The sequence below is a fragment of the Argopecten irradians genome, chromosome 8, assembly GCF_041381155.1.
Source record: "Argopecten irradians isolate NY chromosome 8, Ai_NY, whole genome shotgun sequence".
Taxonomy (NCBI): Eukaryota; Metazoa; Mollusca; class Bivalvia; order Pectinida; family Pectinidae; genus Argopecten; species Argopecten irradians.
Genome location: NC_091141.1, coordinates 8,355,219 through 8,377,409, shown reverse-complemented (window position 1 = coordinate 8,377,409; position 22,191 = coordinate 8,355,219). Strand labels below are relative to the sequence as shown.

General features: G+C 37.1%; 2 protein-coding genes across 2 annotated transcripts; one reads left to right on the top strand and one right to left on the bottom strand.

Moving 5' to 3' along the window:
• The first annotated feature begins 44 nt into the window (after positions 1 to 44).
• On the top strand, positions 45 to 13,482 carry LOC138329268 (syntaxin-7-like). The gene is made up of 11 exons (XM_069276127.1): positions 45 to 186; positions 1,369 to 1,480; positions 2,288 to 2,353; positions 3,031 to 3,100; positions 3,293 to 3,380; positions 7,682 to 7,756; positions 8,418 to 8,498; positions 8,734 to 8,862; positions 9,306 to 9,378; positions 10,537 to 10,619; positions 11,031 to 13,482. The coding sequence occupies exons 2-11, from the start codon at positions 1,393 to 1,395 to the stop codon at positions 11,124 to 11,126; spliced, it is 849 nt and encodes a 282-aa protein (XP_069132228.1). The 5' UTR covers positions 45 to 186; positions 1,369 to 1,392; the 3' UTR covers positions 11,127 to 13,482.
• Positions 13,483 to 17,014: 3,532 nt separating this feature from the next.
• On the bottom strand, positions 17,015 to 22,025 carry LOC138329267 (testis-expressed protein 52-like). The gene is made up of 3 exons (XM_069276126.1): positions 21,965 to 22,025; positions 19,577 to 20,146; positions 17,015 to 19,429 (listed from the first exon to the last, which is right to left on the bottom strand). The coding sequence occupies exons 2-3, from the start codon at positions 20,121 to 20,123 to the stop codon at positions 19,134 to 19,136; spliced, it is 843 nt and encodes a 280-aa protein (XP_069132227.1). The 5' UTR covers positions 20,124 to 20,146; positions 21,965 to 22,025; the 3' UTR covers positions 17,015 to 19,133.
• Between the last annotated feature and the right edge of the window lie 166 nt (positions 22,026 to 22,191).

Below are 22,191 nucleotides of genomic sequence, written 5' to 3'. Positions count from 1 at the left end.
ATTTTGAAATATTAACTTATATTTGAGATTCTTACGCTGGGACAAGAGCATTCACTCTTGCGAAACTTCCGGTCACATGAGAAAACAGTCAACACAATTGAGAAGTGTGTCGACTTTAAGCTGTCGGACTAAAATCTAATTAGTTGTCATTTTCAATGGTCGCTTGATGCACTGCAGACTAAATAGGTAATACTCAATGCACCTGTCAACATATTTGTTTGATTTTAGTATGCTTTTGTGGAGAATCATCTACTATTTGTTCCTGCTGTCTGCTTTTCCCGATCAGGCAAGATCTTGACGTAAATTTTAAAGGGTCCCTATAATTCATGAAATTGGAGCATTCTTCTTCTTCTTATGTGTACGGGACGCCGTCAAAGTATGACGATTATGTCACGGTATTGTCTACATTGTCTACTGGTATAGCTGACAACATTCTGTAAATGATTTAACACAATGAATACATTAGGCTTTTGATTCATTTATTAGTCTAGTATATACTGGTCATAATATCCAAAGATCACTGCTTCAGTCATAGCCATAGGTATTTAGCACGCTTGTAAGTCAAAGATCCACTATAGAATAATATATAGATATATCCAATTCTTGCAACCCGCAACGGAAAAAAAACTTTTAATATCCTTGTCCGGGCTTACTTCCAACCCAACACCATATCCAGGCCAACATACATCAATCCAGTCACCGACTGCAACCTACCGAATTGCAAAACCTGTAACTTGATGACTAAATCAAAAATTTTCGTCAGCACCTTTTCTGGTCTTTTCAGTGGATATCAAAGAAAAATCAGTCATTCCTCAACGTCATGGCCAGTGCACAAACGCAAAAGCTCCTGCGCAGAACTTATCCAAAACACAATGTGACTCAGTCCAATCCCGCTACACAGTACTATTTTATAGAGATAGTATATAGCAAATTGCAGAAGTACAATAACAATTTGCAAAAACTGGAATTTTAAATCTAGGAACAACAGTCTATAAGTGTTTAAAAGTGAATAAGGTTCCTAAATTTTACCACAAGCTACCTTATATGTAGTAGTAAATATTATGTGAATATAAACCATTCTCACACAGAGTAATTGCTAGGTATTGGCTGTGTATTTATTTTGTTCTCTTGGTATTCTAGCTTTCCTTCATTTCCATAACCCTTGCTACGGAAGGACATGAAACAAAATAAACCCCTAATAATGTATTGTATACAAATAAATTTTGTTAATAAAATATTGGTCTGTAGGAAATATATACTGTATATCAGCTATTGTGGTTGGCTAATAATTAGATACCTTAGCAGGAAAATAAAGAAAAATAATAATTTATGTAATAAACTATATATACCATAATCATTTTTATCCAGGAGCTGACACTTTAGATTCCAACAATGGCTTCGAGTGACTTTCCTAGCTATGGTTCTACTGTCAGGCAGTACAGAGATGATCCTAATCATGAAGATTACAGTGACAGACCAAGTCAGTATATTTCTTTCTCAATGTGAACAGAGTTAGAGTTACAGCTGAGCTGCGATAATTTGATTTATCTGTCTGATAGAGATAATATAGAAGTAAGTATCATAGGAAATGCTACTGTGCCTGAGGGGTATATATACTCATAGTATACACTTCTAAATATAATTTATAAGTAAAATTTTGTATAGGTTTCCGTTTCTATGATTAATTGGACTCTATGCATTATTATGAATTATTCATTAAAAGAATTCAGGCCATATTAAAAATGTTTCATACTGGGAAAAGGATGTTAGATTTTAAAAATGTGTACTAATTACTCATGTGCACCTTATAGTCAATAAAATATGTGGAAATCTAAATTTTATATTTAACTTTATGGCCTAAAAAACAATCTTGTTAAGTACAAGGTTAATCATCTGACAACTACATTTTTAGCTCACATGGCCTAAAGGCCGATAAGCTTATCTCAAGGCACGGCATCTGTCGCCCGTCTGTTGTCCATTCCTTTAAAACGCTACTTGTCTCAGAGTTCAGCATGGATTCTAACCATCCTTGGGTGAAGGGGAACAGGGTTTGTGTAAATTTTGGCTCTGAACTCCCAGGGGCAGGAGGGGTGGGGGCCCAACAGGGGTGATAGAGGTAAATCTTTTAAAATGCTTCTAGTCATAGAGTTCTGCATGGATTCTAACCAAATTTGGCTAGAACATTTCTTGACATTACAAACCAGGTGAGCGATACAGGCCCTCTGGGCCTCTTGTATTAAATTCTAAAACTATTGTTTAACTTTATTGATTATTTGTTGTACTTCAGATGTGTCCCGCTACACGGATACCTGTGAACAGGTCAGCGGCAACATTAGCAACATCAACAGTGGAGGTAACTTTTACGAACAAATAGATGTGGGTCAAAGAAGTAATATCAATGGTTTGTTCCGGGTAACCAGAGATCCATATAAACATTTGTTTGTAGGATACAAAAAAATATTCAAGTAGTAAATATAGGAGAAGGAAGTGATGCTTATTATATAATTGCCTTGTAGAAAAAAAATATAAATTTGAAGTGTATCCTTTATCAAAAACTGTCACATAGTATAGAATTAACAATAGAAAATACAAGAAGACAAAGGAAATAGTACTATAATTTTGTGCAATACAATAAACCCTTTGGCAAACAGGGCCATAGGAGAAATCCATAACAAACAGATATTATCTTACATCAAAACACCTTTTAACACTGAAATGCTACAAACTATTTTCTCTTAGCATTTGGTATACCCGGAAAGTTATGTTTTTCATAGGTAAATCTTTGTACAATTTTGTCAAAAGTATATATCTTTTACTGATCTTTGCTTCACGGAGAAATATAATCTTGATCTACATGTTTGACAAGGATACATCAACATAAAGTGAAACTTAAGCTAAGTAAGTCTCTGTCTCTATCATGATCAGTGTCGCTATCATGACCAAAATATTTTTGTCACATATAAGTCAATAGTACAGATCTTAAAAGTATTTTAAACATGTTGTAAAGCGATCCATTGTCTGTTTATGTAGCTAACTCCCTGGAGAGAGCCATGAAAATCATAGGAACCGATCGGGACAGTGTCCAGCTGAGGGACAGAATGTGAGTATTTTCTCTATTATTTTCAAGTGTACTGGATAAAATTGTGATATCATGATTACTGAATGTGATATAACTTCAGTGTTTTGTATGGTGGTTCTCTATTTTCAATTACACATATAACTCCTTTGTTAATAAGCTTCAGATTTGATGAATCTCAGAAATTTTCATTTTACACACCGATGTTTACTTCAGACATGACACGTCCCAGAAAACAAAGAGGATTGTGCAGGAGACTACCAAAATGATGAAGACACTGGCCTCCATGAGACAACTAGACAGGGTAATATTGGCATCTCATTAATTAGTGGAGTATTTTATCATGAGTGTTATATAAAGTGAATAGTCGGGCAAAGAAAACCTTAAGTTGTCCAGTTGTGGCCGTTGAAATTAATGAAATTCTCTGTCTAAATCCTTTTGCACTGTTCTAAAACTCTTTGATAGCGAGGCTGCATGGAACACATGTCAACATGGACATAGCCAGCTGGGAGGACGTTTTAGAATTCCTACAATATAGATTGATTTCTTTGCAAAGCTATTTTGACGGCATGGTTCGAAATTAACACTCGCCAACTGGCCAAATGCAAGTTGATTTTTGATTTGGCGAGTTGAAAAATATTGTACTTGCAATTTTTGGCAAGCGGATGCATCAGGTGTTATTCTCAATATATAGAGAGTCAGAGAATCAGACATGATTCTTTAATCATATTTAACTAGTTTTCATTTGCATATTTGCCACATTCTGAAAATAAAGTGTTGTTACACTACACTACAGTGACACTAAAAATGTCCAACATTTATTGTTACCTACAATATTAAATAAATATAATTTTGATCTTTATTTTTAATTTTCAAAGCGGCAAGCAAAGTTCTGTTTTGGCGAGTTGAAATTTTACCAACTTGCCTAAAATGGATAGTTGCTTTAAAAATTAAATTCTACCCCTGGACAGGAAGTTTTATTTTTCTATTTCCTAAGAAATGATACTGGATATATAAAAAACACCATTTTCACGGCCTTCCTTTGCCCGACTATTCAATGTAATTCAGTGTCATTGGGATCATTTCCACAATGTTTATTTAGTCACATATTCTGTCAAATTGAATAGATACCTGATAAATTTGTATGCAATGTATCTAATCTTTCTATGTAGAGAATGTTTCTAACCTTTTATGTCAAAATCCACTTTATCTACCTGAAGATAAGTCAATATTTAAAAATTAACTCTACAACTTGAAACTCCTATTTCATATGCCCCACAATGATATCCATACCCGACCTGTGCCATCCATACCCGGCCTGTGCCATCCATACCCGGCCTGTGCCATCGATACCCGGCCTGTGCCATCCATACCCGGCCTGTGCCATTCATACCAGGCCTGTCCCATCCATACCGAGCCTGTCCCATCCATACCGAGCCTGTCCCATCCATACCGAGCCTGTCCCATCCATACCCGGCCTGTCCCATCCATACCCGGCCTGTCCCATCCATACCAGGCCTGTTCCATCCATACCCGTCTGTCCCATCCATACCAGACCTGTCCATATCCATACCAGGCCTGTCCCATCCATACCAGGTCTGTCCCATCCATACCTGGCCTGTCCCATCCATACCAGGCCTGTCCCATGCATACCACGTTTGTCCCATCCATACCCTGCCTGTCCCATCCATACCTGGCCTGTCCCATCCATACCAGCCTTTGTCCCATCCATACCCGGCCTGTCCCATCCATACCAGGCCTGTCTCATCCATACCGACTTCCCATTCCATACAAGGCCTGTCAAATATATACCAGGCCTGTCATATCCATACCAGACCTGTCATATCCATACCAGACCTGTCATATCCATACCAGACCTGTCATATCCATACCAGACCTGTCCCATCCATACCAGACCTGTCATATCCATACCCGGCCTGTCCCATCCATACCATGTCTGTCCCATCCATACGAGACCTGTCCCATCCATACCAGGTCTGTCCCATCCATACCTGGCCTGTCCCATGCATACTGGGCCTGTCCCATCATCCCGACCTCTCATATCCATACCAGGCCTGTCCAATACATACCAGGCCTGTCCCATCCATACCGACCTCTCATATCCATACCAGGTCTGTCAAATATATACCAGGCCTGTCATATCCATACCAGACCTGTCATATCCATACCAGACCTGTCATATCCATACCAGACCTGTCATATCCATACAAGGCCTGTCCCATCCATACCAGGTCTGTCCCATCCATACCAGGCCTGTCACATCCATACCAGACCTGTCATATCTATACCAGGCCTGTCCATCCATACCAGGCCTGTCCCATCCATACCAGGTCTGTCCCATCCATACCTGGCCTGTCCCATCCATACCAGGCCTGTCCCATCCATACCGAGCCTGTCCCATCCATACCCGGCCTGTCCCATCCATACCAGGCCTGTCCCATCCATACCCGGCCTGTCCCATCCATACCCGGCCTGTCCCATCCATACCAGGCCTGTCCCATCCATACCGACTTCTCATATCCATACAAGGCCTGTCAAATATATACCAGGCCTGTCATATCCATACCAGACCTGTCATATCCATACCAGACCTGTCATATCCATACCCAGCCTGTCATATCCATACCAGACCTGTCCCATCCATACCAGACCTGTCATATCCATACAAGGTCTGTCCCATCCATACCTGGCCTGTCCCATCCATACCAGGCCTGTCCCATCCATACCTGGCCTGTCCCATCCATACCAGGCCTGTCCCATCCATACCAGGCCTGTCCCATCCATACCAGGCCTGTTCCATCCATACCAGGCCTGTCCCATCCATACCAGGCCTGTCCCTTCCATACTAGGTCTGTCCCATCCATACCTGGCCTGTCCCATGCATACTGGGCCTGTCATATCCATACCAGGCCTGTCCCATCCATACCAGGCCTGTCCCATCCATACCAGGCCTGTCCCATCCATACCAGGCCTGTCCCATCCATACCAGGCCTGTCCCATCCATACCAGGCCTGTCCCATCCATACCAGGCCTGTCCCATCCATACCAGGCCTGTCCCATCCATACCAGGCCTGTCATATCCATACCAGGCCTGTCCCATCCATACCAGGCCTGTCCCATCCATACCTGGCCTGTCCCATGCATACTGGGCCTGTCCCATCCATACCCGACCTCTCATATCCATACCAGGCCTGTCCAATACATACCAGGCCTGTCCCATCCATACAGACCTCTCATATCCATACCAGGCCTGTCAAATATATACCAGGCCTGTCATATCCATACCAGACCTGTCATATCCATACCAGACCTGTCATATCCATACCAGACCTGTCATATCCATACCAGACCTGTCATATCCATACCAGACCTGTCATATCCATACCAGGCCTGTCCCATCCATACCATGTCTGTCCCATCCATACGAGACCTGTCCCATCCATACCCGGCCTGTCCCATCCATACCAGGCCTGTCCCATCCATACCTGACCTGTCCCATCCATACCACGCCTGTCCCATCCATACCTGGCCTGTCCCATCCATACCAGGCCTGTCCCATGCATACCAGACCTGTCCCATCCATACCAGGCCTGTCCCATGCATACCTGCCTGTCCCATGCATACCACGTTTGTCCATCCATACCAGACCTGTCCATCCATACCAGCCTGTCATCATCCATACCGACTGTCTCATATCCATACAAGGCCTGTCAATATATACCAGGCCTGTCATATCCATACCAGACCTGTCTGTCCAGCCTGTCATATCCATACCAGACCTGTCATATCCATAAAAGACCTGTCCCATCCATACCAGGTCTGTCCCATCCATACCTGACCTGTCCCATCCATACCACGTCTGTCCCATCCATACCAGGCCTGTCCCATCCATACCATGCCTGTCCCATCCATACCTGGCCTGTCCCATCCATACCAGGTCTGTCCCATCCATACCAGGTCTTTCCCATGCATACCACGTCTGTCCCATCCATACCTGGCCTGTCCCATGCATACCACGTCTGTCCCATCCATACCTGGCCTGTCCCATCCATACCAGGTCTGTCCCATGCATACCACGTCAGTTCCATCCGTACCAGATCTGTCCCATCCATACAAGGTCTGTCCCATCCATACCAGGTCTGTTCCATCCATACCAGGTCTGTCCCATTCATACCAGGCCTGTCCAATCCATACCTGACCTGTCATAAGATAACCTGTTACATTCCTCTTGGTTTCATTACCAGGTCTTTCCCATGCATACCACGTCTGTCCCATCCATACTTGGCCTGTCCCATGCATACCACGTCTGTCCCATCCATACCAGGTCTGTCCCATCCATACCACGTCTGTCCCATCCATACCTGGCCTGTCCCATCCATACCAGGTCTGTCCCATTCATACCAGGCCTGTCCAATCCATACCTGACCTGTCATAAGATAACCTGTTACATTCCTCTTGGTTTCATTTAGTTACAATTAGATGAAAATTTTACTCAGAAATATAAGTGGACTTTCCCAGTACAGTGTATCAGGTTCTTTGTTGATTTAATACCATAGTTCAGTTACATTTGTTGTTTGGTTTCAGCAACAAAAATTTAAGATTGACAGATTGCAGACAGATTTTGAAGAAGCAGTGCGTCGATTTACAACTTTACAGAAGGTATGTAAAATATGATCACAGGAAAGTGATAGGCACTGGAATTGTCGAAATTTTATAGGAGGAAATTCGGTTTTATCAATTCTGTATTTCTGTCTACATATGCATGATCAATTATATCTATGGTATACATGTATTGGGACAAAGAAGTAATTCCAACCGTGTTGACACAAAAAATTGTTATTAATTTTCGAGGTGATCTGCCCCTTTATCAAGACACACAAAACGAACATGATTACATAATATGATGCGAACAGTAATACGGGACAATGAAAGTAAATTTCATCACATAACTGAACCATTCAGCCATGTCATATAGCCAGATATTGAGTTATACATTTGTATGGCTATGCATGTATACATATATGTATAATATAGAATCCATTAAAATCTAAAAGAAACATATTATATATTCTTGAATGTAAGGTTTTCTATTTACTGTAAAAACTTGTGTAATTTGCGCAATAAAATTTGAAGTTGGGGGTGCGCAAATTACATTGATAGAGATTTTAAAAAATTTTGGGGAAAAAATCTGTCCATTCTGAGGGGCTGACGATCTATGAATGTTGAGGTACCACTCTGTGTATGGTAGCCATTTTATATTTGTAAGTCTTTTGTTAATTTTTCGTTCCTTCATAACCATTCTTATATTGGTATATTTCAGAATGCAGCAGAAAAAGTAAAAACATCAGTAAAGTTATCAACACCTAAACCAAAGCAGGACATGTATTCAGGTGGATGGGATGTAAGTCTATATTAATCAAGCAATCACCTTATTGACATGAAAAAAATCAGTTGCGTTTAACCGCATAATAAATACAAAATTTGATTGTGCATGTGCCAAAATCTAAATGATAATTTCTTTTGTTTGTTACATATATGTGTTAATTAGACTAGAATCATTTAGTCAATTTCATTTATTGTCCAAATAACGTTTTGCTCTGTTGTGTAAATATTTAAGACTTAGTATTGTATTATAGGATGGTGATGACAAGACAGCCTTCGTAGAACAAGAGAGGCGGAGAGAAGAACTACAGGAACAGGGGCAAATAATCGAGGATGACCTGGCTTTGATCAGTGAAAGAGAAGAAAGAATAAGACAATTAGAGGTTAGAAACTTAATTCTTTTTTGTTTTATGATCTGCAAGTGATAATTAAACATAAGGTTAAAACTTTTATGTGATCAGAAATTAATAGTAAATGGAATTAAAGATTACTTTTTAAAGTTAGGCAACAATAGATTAAAAGAAAACAAGTCGGCCATTTCTGTTAAGATATTCAATACTTATTTGTCTCGATAGTTTTATATCACAATTTCGTTTTTTCAATCCTTGCATTAACAAAAAAAATAACTATTGTTTTACCTCATACACACAAACTCAAAATGTTGAAGATACAACGTTTTAAATTCTGAAGGAAACAGAAAAAATTGTTTTGCTTTTCTTTTTTTTTTACTAAAAATTTATTTAAAGTGTCTTGATAAGTTTCCTTTGCTTTTTCTACAAATAAATAGGATGATAAATCCAGTAATCGTTTTTCTTTCCATTTTCAGGCCGATGTATTAGATGTAAATGAGATTTTTAAAGATTTGAATGTGATGATCCACGAACAAGGAGAGGCAGTAGGTAGGTATAACACAGGTCTATTGGTGATTCTTGTGTTGGCGTATAACGCTAGTCTTTGTCTGGTTAAATGTCCTGTTAACAACCAGGTCATGTAAGGACATACCAGGGAAAGGAGGTGGAGGAAAGCTGGATCACCATTGAAAAACCACAGACCGGCGGCCAGTATCTGCCAACTGACACATATGGGATTCAAACTTGTGACCCAGAGGTGAAGGGTTTGTGGTAATATGTCAGGACATTTTAACCAATCGGCTTCCAGTTATTCATGTGTTCTTACCTATATACTCTCTAAACAATTATGACATTTAACAAAACGATGCTGTCAAAATGAAGATGTTGTTTGAAAGTAGGTATGTAATACACACTAGAAATTTTCATAGAAATAAAGCATTTCTCAAGTCTGTGTTATGACCTCTCTCAGAATATAGAATCACTTAAGTGTAGACATTTTCATATTTGAAACATTCTCCCAGACTAAATTATGGAAAAAGCTAGTCAGCTTTGAAATTCTTATATTATTTAAAGGGACAATTCACTCAGGATAATTCTTTTACATAACCAAGAAGCAAAATATGGCATATAAGTTAAAGTATTGAAAAATTCCACGTCATTGTTTAGTATTTTAATTGATACTGTTGTAATTACAAAACGTTGATCAATACCATTAAGCAGGTACAATATGTACGCTGTACCCATATCCGAGCCAAAGTCACGCATGTTAAACAAATGAACTACATAACCACTGTGGAGGTGATAAAATTATTTTTTAGTCAAGACATTTCACCTAATAAGGTAAATACACTACTGTCAGGGCGATTTGAGCAGTTTTAGACAAAAGAAGAATTACTCTTAAGAGCAAGGGACAGGGTTCGGCATAAAAGATGTTCGACCACAATGTGTAATGGTGGCCAGTGAGCGAGTTTGAACATTTAATATGCATTTCCCCACCATGGGCTTTTCTGGCATATCACAGTAAAACCGACTGATCTAATTTCCATTAGAACTGGATATTTTCCGATATATTTACAAATTTTAATGTTCTCTTAGACTGAATTGTCCCTTTAAGTTATTACTAGGAGAACATTACAATTGTAGTTTTTTCCACTAAATAAATTAATTTGTTGATTTTTTATGACATTGTACATGTATATTTTTCAGATTCAATTGAAGCTAATGTAGAGCGGGCATATGGCAATGTAGAGCAAGGTACAGGGCACTTAGGAAAGGCAGCAGAATATCAGGTATGTAAGACTAAATACAGAAAAAAAATCATCAGGGACTCGATAAACGATTTTTCATATGAAATTACTCTTGTTTGTTAAACTAATTTACAATTAAAATCACTTGGCTTCCAAAAAACATTAGCAGGGATGTTAATTAATAGGTTATTTTCAGACTCTATGTTGTCTTGCCAATGAAAAAAAAAATGTTGTATGTATACCTGGTATTCCTTTTTGTGGTAACCAGCACTCATTGAATGACATTTCAATATAGCATATATACTGTTATGGTCCTGACCTATGACCCTGCACAAAACAGCTGTGTAGATGCTCCTAGTTTGATAAGTGTTATTCTGACAAGAATTACCTTAATATATATATAAATTATGTTGACCTAGTAATGTATAATCTTCTAATTTGCTTTATTTACAGAAAAAATCAAGGAAGAAAATGTGTATTTTGGTGGTGATTCTTGTCGTAGTAGCAGCAGTTGTGGCCATAATTATTTACACGTCCGTGAAGAAATGATATCATCCTATGTAAAGACAGGACAGACTTTGTAGAGCAGACAGGGGACTAATCGTATGGTTAGACTCCGATCTGGACAGGATGTCGAGCAATGGAGGACAAAACAAGTGGAAAAAGTGAGAAAATTGACACAAAAGAGCTGTGAAAGAGATAAAATCTTCAAGTATCTCACTTTTAAGGATTGGACATTATGACATCATTGCACACTTATAAACGTTTGGATGTCTTGGTGAATTCCATGGACATTGTCTGCTATTCTTTACATACAACTGGCCCCATGATCATCTTAGGTTTTTGCTTAGCCAATCAAGAATGATATAACTTTTTGTAATGTCATCTTTAATTGGCTAAGTCTCATAAACTTAAGACTGTTTTAGACTGTTTGATGATCGTGGGGCCTGTTATAGGGTGGTGTATGTTGTGTACAGGTCTCTTTGTAAATCCAATGTGAGCTGTTGACCAATGTCTATAAAATTCTGTGATATAATTTACTCTCTGTTACATGTGAATATTTATTGATAGTTTAGACTGGATACACATAAATAGGAAGTTAAGTGTTTCTAGGAAGGCTAATTTTGATTGAACCCAAACGTTAGAGGATCAGCTCTGCATAATAACTCAAATTTGCTCTTGATTTCTGATTGTTTTATATGCATGAGCAATATTTTTATATGAACAATGATAAAAAAAAACACAATAATTTTTGTAGGACTATTTAGGCAAGTCCAAAATGTACATTCCATTTCAAAGGTCAAATTCACTTTGTAAATTTGCATACAGACAAAAGGTTTTTAAAGAACAGGCGACAAGTGAGATTATGTGCTGTGTATTGTGTATATTCCAGTAGTATAAGTTGAAAGGGGAGCTTTGTTTGTTAATAGAATAGGATGTTGTACATGATGTTTTCTCATTCAAATGATACACACATACATTATAGAGGGTTTTTTCACAAAAATATAAATGTGTTCAAATGAGTGCTAAATGAATCAATTTTTAAAGTGCAAACAAAATTGATGAGTAGTTGATTGTAGTGATTATTTAATTTATTAACTTATTCTAATATTATTACAATGACATGTATTGGTTGTTTTGAATGTCACCATGGTAACTAGAATGAATATACGTACCCGGCCTACTATACCTTTCGGCCGGGTACGATTGGTCCCTATGTGTCGTAGTGGAGCAGCGCCTCCGAAAGTCACTCTGGCACAATTTTCTATACTTTGTTGTAGGTTTCCAATTAATTTACGCATATACAAGCATTTACATAATGTTGTTATCCTTAACAAACATAACTACCATTCTTAATATCTACCGTACCGCTCACAAGACATCAAATTCATAATTTGAAGACTTCCGGTATAAATTCTCTTCAGAAAGGCCTTCATATGTATATGTAAAAAAAATAATGTGTAGCTGAGAATTTGATATTTTATACGGTTTAATTTTTATTGTCTAGTAGGTAAAAGATATAAAACAAATAAGATAAAATGCATGCAAACGTTTTAATAATGGTTTGCATAACTATAACTTTGCTCCATTAGCAGTAATAGGGACCAATTGTAGCTCTAAAGGCGACATCATTATCTGTCTAAAAGTCTTTTGAGCTACAATATTACAGCTACATGGTAACTAGTGTCAAATTTATATGTTTATATCTTTTGTTTTTAATTTTCCATAAATTCTTATTATTTAGAATAAAAAATGTTATGTTTCATTAACTTAGATATGTTAGTCATCTTTTTTACGGATTAGAAATAAAAAGCATAATGAACAAACTTCCTAGATGACAATCTGACATATAAAATTATGCTACTAAATATCCCCTTTGTGGAATATTTTGATTGCTTAAAATAAACGTTACCATAGGTAGCATTACTCATTAAAGATGCTCCACCGCCAACAGAGCATAACTTGTCATTTGAACACTAATTGGTGTTTACCAAAAAAAAAAAATCATAAATAACATATTTTGCTTTTGATGCATGCGCAATCAGTAATTTTTTCCATACAGAGCATAGTGCCATACATTTATTTTTTCGGGACGTAACCTGATTATTTTTATCCGGAAGTTAAGTAAGAAACTCAAACATTTCAATGGTGGGAATGATGGAAAATAATGATTGTAACTGATTCATCTGCTCCTGTTTTTGATACGGGGGAAAAATACATTTGTTAATGATGTAGCATCTTTAAATGAAATGAAGAAAGAAATCTGAATGTATTCCATAATCATTTATGGATAGATATTAGTGAATTTATGGTGCGAGTCTATATAACTGTATCTGTACACAAGTGTTGTGGAGAATTATGTTTACATTCAATAATTTGTCATTAAATATAAATTTTTATATGATTTCTTGTTTTCTGAGATTTCTTAGGGTATGTATTCTGTCTTTGCACATTACAGAGTTAGTTCCCATGCGAGTAGGTATCCATTTTAGCGTCACCTTTTTATTTGCGCAATTAACATCATTTTATCCGAAAAGAATGACCTTATGCTTGCAGACACATGACATCACAATCAAGGGCATATAACTCAGTAATAAAGGACCAGCTAGTGTTGTTGTCAATAAAGAACGAATATAATACCCGGCCTACTATACCTGACGGCCAGGAACAAGATGGTGCCTTTGAGTCCTAGTGGAGCATTGCCTCAGGAAATCACTTGGGCACAATTTTCTATATTTTTTTGTAGGTTTTCAATATTTTAGGTCACCTGAGACCAAGTTTCAAGTGACCTATTCTAATATCCTTTTGTCCATCGTTGTCCGTCGTGCGTCGTAAGGCGATAAACAATTTACTTTTTCGACTTCTTCTCCAAAACTACTGAACCAAAATTGTTGAAATTTTGCGGAAACCCTCCATAGCCAAAGGTCAACCAAATCTGTGAATTATATGGTCCCAGCCCCCCAGTATGAGATGGCCATTGAATCCTATTAGCAATTTTTCCATGACTGACCCCCAGGGGCCTGAGGAGTGGGGCCAAAAGGGGTCAAATAGGCTAAAACTTAAAAAAACTTCTTTTGAAATTCCAGATATGGTAGAATCAAATACTTTTCATAGATTGAAAGGTCTTCTTGAGGTCCTTTACAAAAATTGTGAATTATATGACCCTGGGGTCTTGCGTACCTCACTGGGGAGGGGGTCAATTTTACTATAAGTTATATAGGGAAAAGACATATTTGAGTATTATTTGGTCATTGGTGATAAGAAATAAGTCAAAAGTTGTCAGAATTATCAATATGAGATGGCAATTGAATCTGATTAGCAATTTTTCTACGACTGACCCCCAGGGGCCTGAGGGGTGGGGCCAAAAGGGGTCAAATAGGCTAAAACTTCAAAAATCTTCCTCTGAAATTCCAGAAATGGCAGAATCAAATACTCTTCATAGATTGGAGGGTCTTGAGGTCCTTTACAAAAATAGTGAATTATATGACCCTGGGGTCTCACGTTCCCCCCTGGGGAGGGGTTCAAGTTTACTATAGTTTATATGGGGTAAACACATTTTTTGAGCATTATTTGGTCATTCAAATAGGAAATGAGTCAATCTTTGTTAGAATTATTAGCCTAAGATAGTATTTTAACATCATATCCATATTGGTCCTGGCCATCCCCCAGGGGCCAGAGGGCGAGGCCAAATTTGATCAAAATGGCTAAAATTTCAAAAGTCTCCTGGATTCACAAATTTGATGGAACCAAGCTTCATAGATTGGAAGGTCTTTTTAAGGCCCTTTACAAAAATTGTGAATTTCATGGCCCTGGCATCTCGGACTTTACCCTGGGGAGGGGGTCAAATTTACTATACTGTAGTTTATATAGGAAAAACACATTTATGAACATTATTTGCTTTGTTTTCATAGGAAATTAGTCAAACTGGGTTAGAATTATTTGCCTGAGAAAGCATTTCAGTATCATATCCATATTGGTCCTGGCCAACCCTCAGAGGCCAGAGGGGTTGGGCCAAAAAGGGGTCAAATTGGCTGCTGACCCCCAGGGGCCAGAGGGATGGGCCAAAAGGGGTCAAATTGGCTAACTTTTCAAAAATCTTTCTTCTGAATTCACAGATTCGATGGAACCAAATACTCTTCATAGATTGAAAGGTCTTAAGGCCCTTTACAAAATGTGTGAATTCCATGGCCCTGGGATCTCAGATTTTCCCCTGGGGAGGGAGTCAAATTTACTATAGTTTATATAGGAAAACACATTTATGAACATTATTTGCTTTGTTTTAATAGGAAATGTGTCAAACTGGGTTAGAATTATTAGCCTGAAATTGAATTTTAACACCATATCCATTTTGGTCCTGGCTGACCACCATGGACCAGAGGGGGGGGGGGAGCAAAATGGGTCAAAATGGCTAAAATTTCAAAAATCTTCTGAATTCACAGGTTTGAATTGCTTAGAATAAATTACACATAAGACAAAGGAACAGTCATAGAGATTTTTATTTAGGAAACTTTAGTGAAAGACACAAACATTTAGAACTAGTAGTACATGTAAACAAGTCTCTATGATGATGTATACAATGTATTAAATTGTCACCCAGAGACGATCAGTCGGAACAAATACAATCTGCTCATGATACTGGGGTAATCACAGAAACGCTTTAAATACTGATGGAAGATAGGGGAGCTATATATCTAAATCAGCACTCGATTACAATATAATTAACATTCTCTTTGATACCCCTGTGTTAGAGATCAAATATTGGTTAGTGACAACAGGTATGATGTCATGATCACTATGGAAATGTATTATATCTACCTGTCTATTGTAACTTTTACAATCAGATTAAAAATAGTAAATTTAGGATTAATGCTGAACATTCATATACAATCCAGTATGGAGTGGAAGGTTGATATAGAAAATATAACATATTAACCTTGGATAATGGCTCTTGTTTTAATACAAACAGATCATACATCTAATATAATGTATTGAGAGTTACATCAATTATCCCAAGTTTAATTCATTCACCACTAAAATTTCATGATAGACTGTTGTAGTCTTTGATTTAGGAGAGTCTTGAGGGATGAATGAGTTAAGGGTAACTTCTACAACTCTCATTTAGAACTAAACCAGACACTAGATCCTATGGGATACCCACACCATGCGTGACTGGATGGATACATATATATAGAAATTGCACATTTTATTACACAGCACAAGGTTAAAGCTAAGTTTAATATGTTTAAAACACTAACTATAATAGCAGCTTTTCAAGTACTCAATCATAAATCTAATTTGCCAAAGATACATCAATACCAATTCACTCCATGGTTGTAGTATGACAAAAATTGTTATCAAATTTTATATGAAATAATTAAGACTTAAGTTTTATCTTGTTTAGAACGTCATTGCAATATGTATTGTCAGTATCTGGCAACTTAGAACTGACACCTTAACTACTGGGCCACGTACATTGACCGTAACCTAAGTTTTCCTTATCAACTAAATAAGTTTTCTTAAAAATTCAAAGTAGTAACAAACAAAAAAGAAAATGATATACACATATTATAGACTAGTTTGTACACACACAAAAAATATTGTTTCGCAAGAAGCGTATCCAAACATCAAAATAGCTGATAATTTTTACCAGGTTAGTCATTCTACATTTAAGTAAGTCTAAACCTGTAAATTGTTAATTTTCAAAATTGTTCTTCATTGAAAAAAATATATATATATATATTATTCACTCACTGGTTTAGTTCTATTTTTACTTTATCTTATGTATATAGATACAAACTCTTGAATTGTGGTCAGTCCTCATGAAACTGTATTACCGGGTACTTGCATTACACATGTCATTAATTATATACCTATACTTATACATATGTAAACATTATGTAAATTGAATAGAATGCTTTATGGATGATTCCCCAGACACTAGATCCTATGGGATACCCACACTATGCGTGACTGGATGGATACATATATATAGAAATTGCACATTTTATTACACAGCACAAGGTTAAAGCTAAGTTTAATATGTTTAAAAACACTAACTATAATAGCAGCTTTTCAAGTACTCAATCATAAATCTAATTTGCCAAAGATACATCAATACCAATTCACTCCATGGTTGTAGTATGACAAAAATTGTAATCAAATTTTATATGAAATAATTAAGACTTAAGTTTTATCTTGTTTAGAACGTCATTGCAATATGTATTGTCAGTATCTGGCAACTTAGAACTGACACCTTAACTACTGGGCCACGTACATTGACCGTAACCTAAGTTTTCCTTATCAACTAAATAAGTTTTCTTAAAAATTCAAAGTAGTAACAAACAAAAAAGAAAATGATATACACATATTATAGACTAGTTTGTACACACACACAAAAATATTGTTTCGCAAGAAGCGTATCCAAACATCAAAATAGCTGATAATTTTTACCAGGTTAGTCATTCTACATTTAAGTAAGTCTAAACCTGTAAATTGTTAATTTTCAAAATTGTTCTTCATTGAAAAAAAAAATATATATATATATTATTCACTCACTGGTTTAGTTCTATTTTTACTTTATCTTATGTATATAGATACAAACTCTTGAATTGTGGTCAGTCCTCATGAAACTGTATTACCGGGTACTTGCATTACACATGTAATTAATTATATACCTATACTTATACATATGTAAACATTATGTAAATTGAATAGAATGCTTATCAAATCAATAATTAATACAATGAGTACAGATAAATGAGGTTAAAGTTGTATAAAAAATAAAATAGAAAATATGGTAAAGCTTTATACAAGTTATACTTATAGAGAAACAGTCATTATAATACTAAAAATACAATTTTATCGATTATATTAGTAACTATGGTACTAATATAGCCAGTTGTGTATAGTTATCTCCCCTTTGCTAGGTATAAGATGTGTTTTCTTTAACTTTGTCAAGATAGATAAAACATCAGTTTTATGTATTCTAAAGATATTACCTACATAATACTAACGACATTTCATGTTACCACTTATATAAGATATAAGACTAGAAAATTACATTATATGTCTTCTATATGTTAAATGATGCATGTTAAATGATTAAAAAAATCCCACACATTTAAACACAGACGTTAGATGTGTAATAGATACCAATACTGTTTAGGTACATAAAGATATTGGTAAAATGAAACTTGTCTAATCTGACACCATGGGGAGGGGCTCTTTTGGTCGGATTAGTCAGGGTGTCAGAAAGTAAGGATGTTTACTACTGTTGTTCTCAGTAATAAAGTACAGTGTCTGATTTGACAGGATGTCGAAAAAAAGTCAGGTATCAGTTTAGACAGGTTTCACTTTAATGGTTTTGGTGATATTTTGAGTTCCTCATTGATGCTAAATATATACATGTCCACATTTAGTGCTCTGTGAGCTGATTTAGTATGAAAGCAGTTGAAATTCAAAGTTTTCAAATTCAATATACTTGAGTTGACAGCTGACAAAAAAAAATGAAATTAAATGTAATGTATTTAAATAGGGAAGGCACTTAAAATCTCCAAAGCAATGAAAAATGTTGGCAAAGGGAATATAGAAAATACTTTAAACAATTCATTTAACACGTAGGAAATGCTGTTATCTCATTTGAATACTGATTTCTACTTAAATAGAATTGTTTTAACGAATATTTCTGAAATGGATCACTGAACAACTAAAATTCTTTCAATTATTTGATGACTAATTCTTTCTTAATCCGTATTTGCTTATTACAGAGTTATTTGCCCTTGCAGGTAAGTATTGATTGTGACGTCATGTGTTTGCAAGGGTAACATCATAATTTTTCAGAGAAAATGGCTCAAATTTTGCTAAAAAAATAATGATATCACAATAGATACCTACCCGCATGGGAGTAATATGCAAAGATGGAATATGGCCTGAAAACTTATTCAGATTTCTATCAAGGCTTACAATATGAGTTTTAGAGATTTATTATCTCTATAGTTGATTTGGACATTACATTAAGAAAATCCTGGCACAGGGAACAAATGGCAGCCACCCTAATCACTGTTTACGGGCTACAGGAGAGGGAAAGTTTTTAGGGATGTGGGGCTGTGGAGATTGTGGTCCTTCATCCTTCATCATCTGTTGACGTTTACGAATTTCCTGTCGCACATGCTCATACTGTGGATTGGAGAGTTTGTACGAAAGCTTCCAGAGGTGTGGCTCGGACTTAGGAACATATCTCTGACCGAGGGAATCTGTCTTCTGATTGGCTGGAGGAGGAGTTGGAGGAGGCAGAGGCGGAGGTACAAAACGATGCTCATATTTCTTAAAATTCTCCGGAGGTATGATTTGTCCTGGAAAATAAATTGAACATGTAATCATCACCTTGTATTCTTTTAGTATGTATGAGATATATACACTTTTTGATTGTGTGTGATCAATGAATGTCATTTATGCTTCTCAATTATGTTTAATTTTACAGGACTAATTCCTACACTTACCAGATTCATCCAGTGGTGGATTTCTAGCATCACTTTTCACACGAAGCCGTTTGAATTCTACAACATCATTTTTGGTTCTCTCCATAGCTAATGTCTTCATTTTATCGTTATTGAACAGTGAACTTTCCCGGATAAACTTATCAAACGTGTGATCTCCAACTTGTGAAGGAGGAGGTATGTTCAGAGGATACATAGAAGCAATAACGTCGGATATTTTCCGTCCGTCTGCTGTTGCACTAAATCCATACTGCCTACGAAAGTTTCTCCACACATTACTGTTATAGTTGTCATCTGGACGAGTGGGATATGGCGGGTCGTGTTTTCCAGCCTCCAGCCACAATTTATATCCAAGCATCGGATGTCCATGTGTGAAGGCATCAGTATGTGTACGCAAAAAGTGATTACACTCTATATTTAACATTGTCCTTGGCTTCCTCCTCCCTGCCAATTTTTGTATGGGCCTTGGTGTAAAGCCACTGTGTTTAACTGTGGAAGGAGTGTTTAGAAAATCTCGCTCCTTTACTGTCGGCATGGTAGCAGTAGACATGCTTCCAGGTGTATAAATTCACCCTGATAACAACAGAGAAAATAATGACATCAACAGTCATAAACAAAATCATGTTCATCGGAGATATCAAGATACATGAATCAAGTGTTTAGGGCGCAGTGCTCTGCTTGCATGATAAGAAACATTGCAATTATTTTAAACTTTGTCCAATATTTTCATGATTTGTTTTTGTAATTAAAATGTCAATACATGTAAACAGTTGTGTTTCACAGATATAGGGCTCAACCTGAGAAAATTAAGCAGAAACTGTTAACAGGGCATAAATGAGAAAGATTTCGCTAAGTTTAAGTCTAAACCATGTCAGGATTTATCAATAACAGGACTCGAGTAACTTGGTACAAGGCTCACATAGGTAAGAATAAACCATGTCATAGGCTTACTTCGGTGACTTAGGTGATAATTCACTAGGGACAAAGTTCTCCCTGGTGGGAATTCACTATGGACAAAGTTCACCCAGGTGGGAATTCACTAGGGACAAAGCACACCCAGGTGGGAATTCACTAGGGATGAAGTTCACCCAGGTGGGAATTCACTAGGGACAAAGCACACCCAGGTGGGAATTCATTAGGGATAAAGCTCATCAAGATGAGAATTCACTTTGGATAAAACTCACCCAGGTGGAAATTCACTTGGGACAAAGCTCACCCAGGTGCAAATTTACAAGGGTAAGAGCTCACCAAGGTGAGATTTTACTGGAGACAGTGGTTACCCAGATGGAAATTCCTCAAATGACTGTGGTCAGCTAGGTGGGGATATACTAAGATCAGAGCTCGCTCAGGTGAGAGTCCACTAGGTTCATAGCTCACCAAGGTGAGATTTCACTGGAAACAATGGTCACCCAGGTAGAAATTCACTAGGGAAATTCCACCCAGGTTGGAATATACTTAGGTCAGAGCTCACTCAGGTGAGAATTCACTAGTGACAGAGCTCATAAGTGAGCATTTACCCTGGTGGGAATTTATTAGGAACATGGCTCACTCAGGTGAGAGCCCTCTAGGCTCATAGCTCACCGAGGTGAGAGTTTACTGGAGACAATGGTTACCCAGATGGGAATTCCTCAAATGACTGGTCATCTAGGTGGGGATATGCTATGGTCAGAGCTCGCTCAGGTGAGAGTCCACAAGGTTCATAGCTCACCAAGGTGACAGATCACTGGAAACAATGATCACCAAGGTAGAAATTCACTAGGTAATTTCCACCCTGGTGGGAATATACTAAGGTCAGATCTCACTCAGGTGAGAGTTCACTAGTGACAGAGCTCATAAGTGAGCATTCACCCAGGTGGGAATTTATTAGGAACAGAGCTCACTCAGGTGAGAGTCCTCTCATAGCTCGCCAAGGTGAGAGTTTACTGGAGACAGTGGTTACCCAGATGGGAATCCACTTATGTCGGAGTTCTTAATGGTGGGAAATCATCAATCGAGTACATGACTAGCCTTGGGATCCGACAGTTGAAACAGGTGGTGATTAGTTATTAATTATTTATACATTTATTTATACAGTGATAAAATCGTATATTGTACGTGATTTAGGCTCCCTGGAACCTAAAAACTACACCTTAGGCAGTGTTGGTTTATTTACGTGTCAGATTAACGCAATACAAATGTGCACATTTAATTAATATTATTGTGAACAGGTGAAACAGGCACCTGTCAAACCAAAAATATTTTGCTAATTAATTAATTAGAACGAGCACCTGCTAATTGATTCGTTGTCATTACGCTAATTTAGATAATTTGACAAGAAGAAGCTTCGTTTGAACTATGTAGCTTTCCTGTCATCTGTGAAATAAAAAATAAACACCCACACACCGAGCTTACCTAGAAACTATATCTACCGTTTAGTCGGCCATATTTGTAGAATGTATAATGTTGCCATAGGACCCGGGAAGTCTCGTGCGTTCTCGTAAGGATCCGCGCCGATCTATCTATCAAATTTACTCCCTCTTACTTTATCAGGTACTCATTTTTGTGTATAGAATAGATAAATATTGAAAAAAATGACCATTCCTAATTTTCGATTGTTTGTTTTATAACTTGCATAAAAT

Coding starts and splice junctions, on each gene's coding strand:
- LOC138329268 (XM_069276127.1), top strand. CDS start 1,393: ATGGCTTCGAGTGACTTTCCTAGCTATGGTTCTACTGTCAGGCAGTAC. Junction 1,481..2,287: donor AGATTACAGTGACAGACCAA/GTCAGTATATTT, acceptor GTTGTACTTCAG/ATGTGTCCCGCTACACGGAT. Junction 2,354..3,030: donor TAGCAACATCAACAGTGGAG/GTAACTTTTACG, acceptor CTGTTTATGTAG/CTAACTCCCTGGAGAGAGCC.
- LOC138329267 (XM_069276126.1), bottom strand. CDS start 20,123: ATGTCTACTGCTACCATGCCGACAGTAAAGGAGCGAGATTTTCTAAAC. Junction 19,430..19,576: donor TCCACCACTGGATGAATCTG/GTAAGTGTAGGA, acceptor TTTATTTTCCAG/GACAAATCATACCTCCGGAG.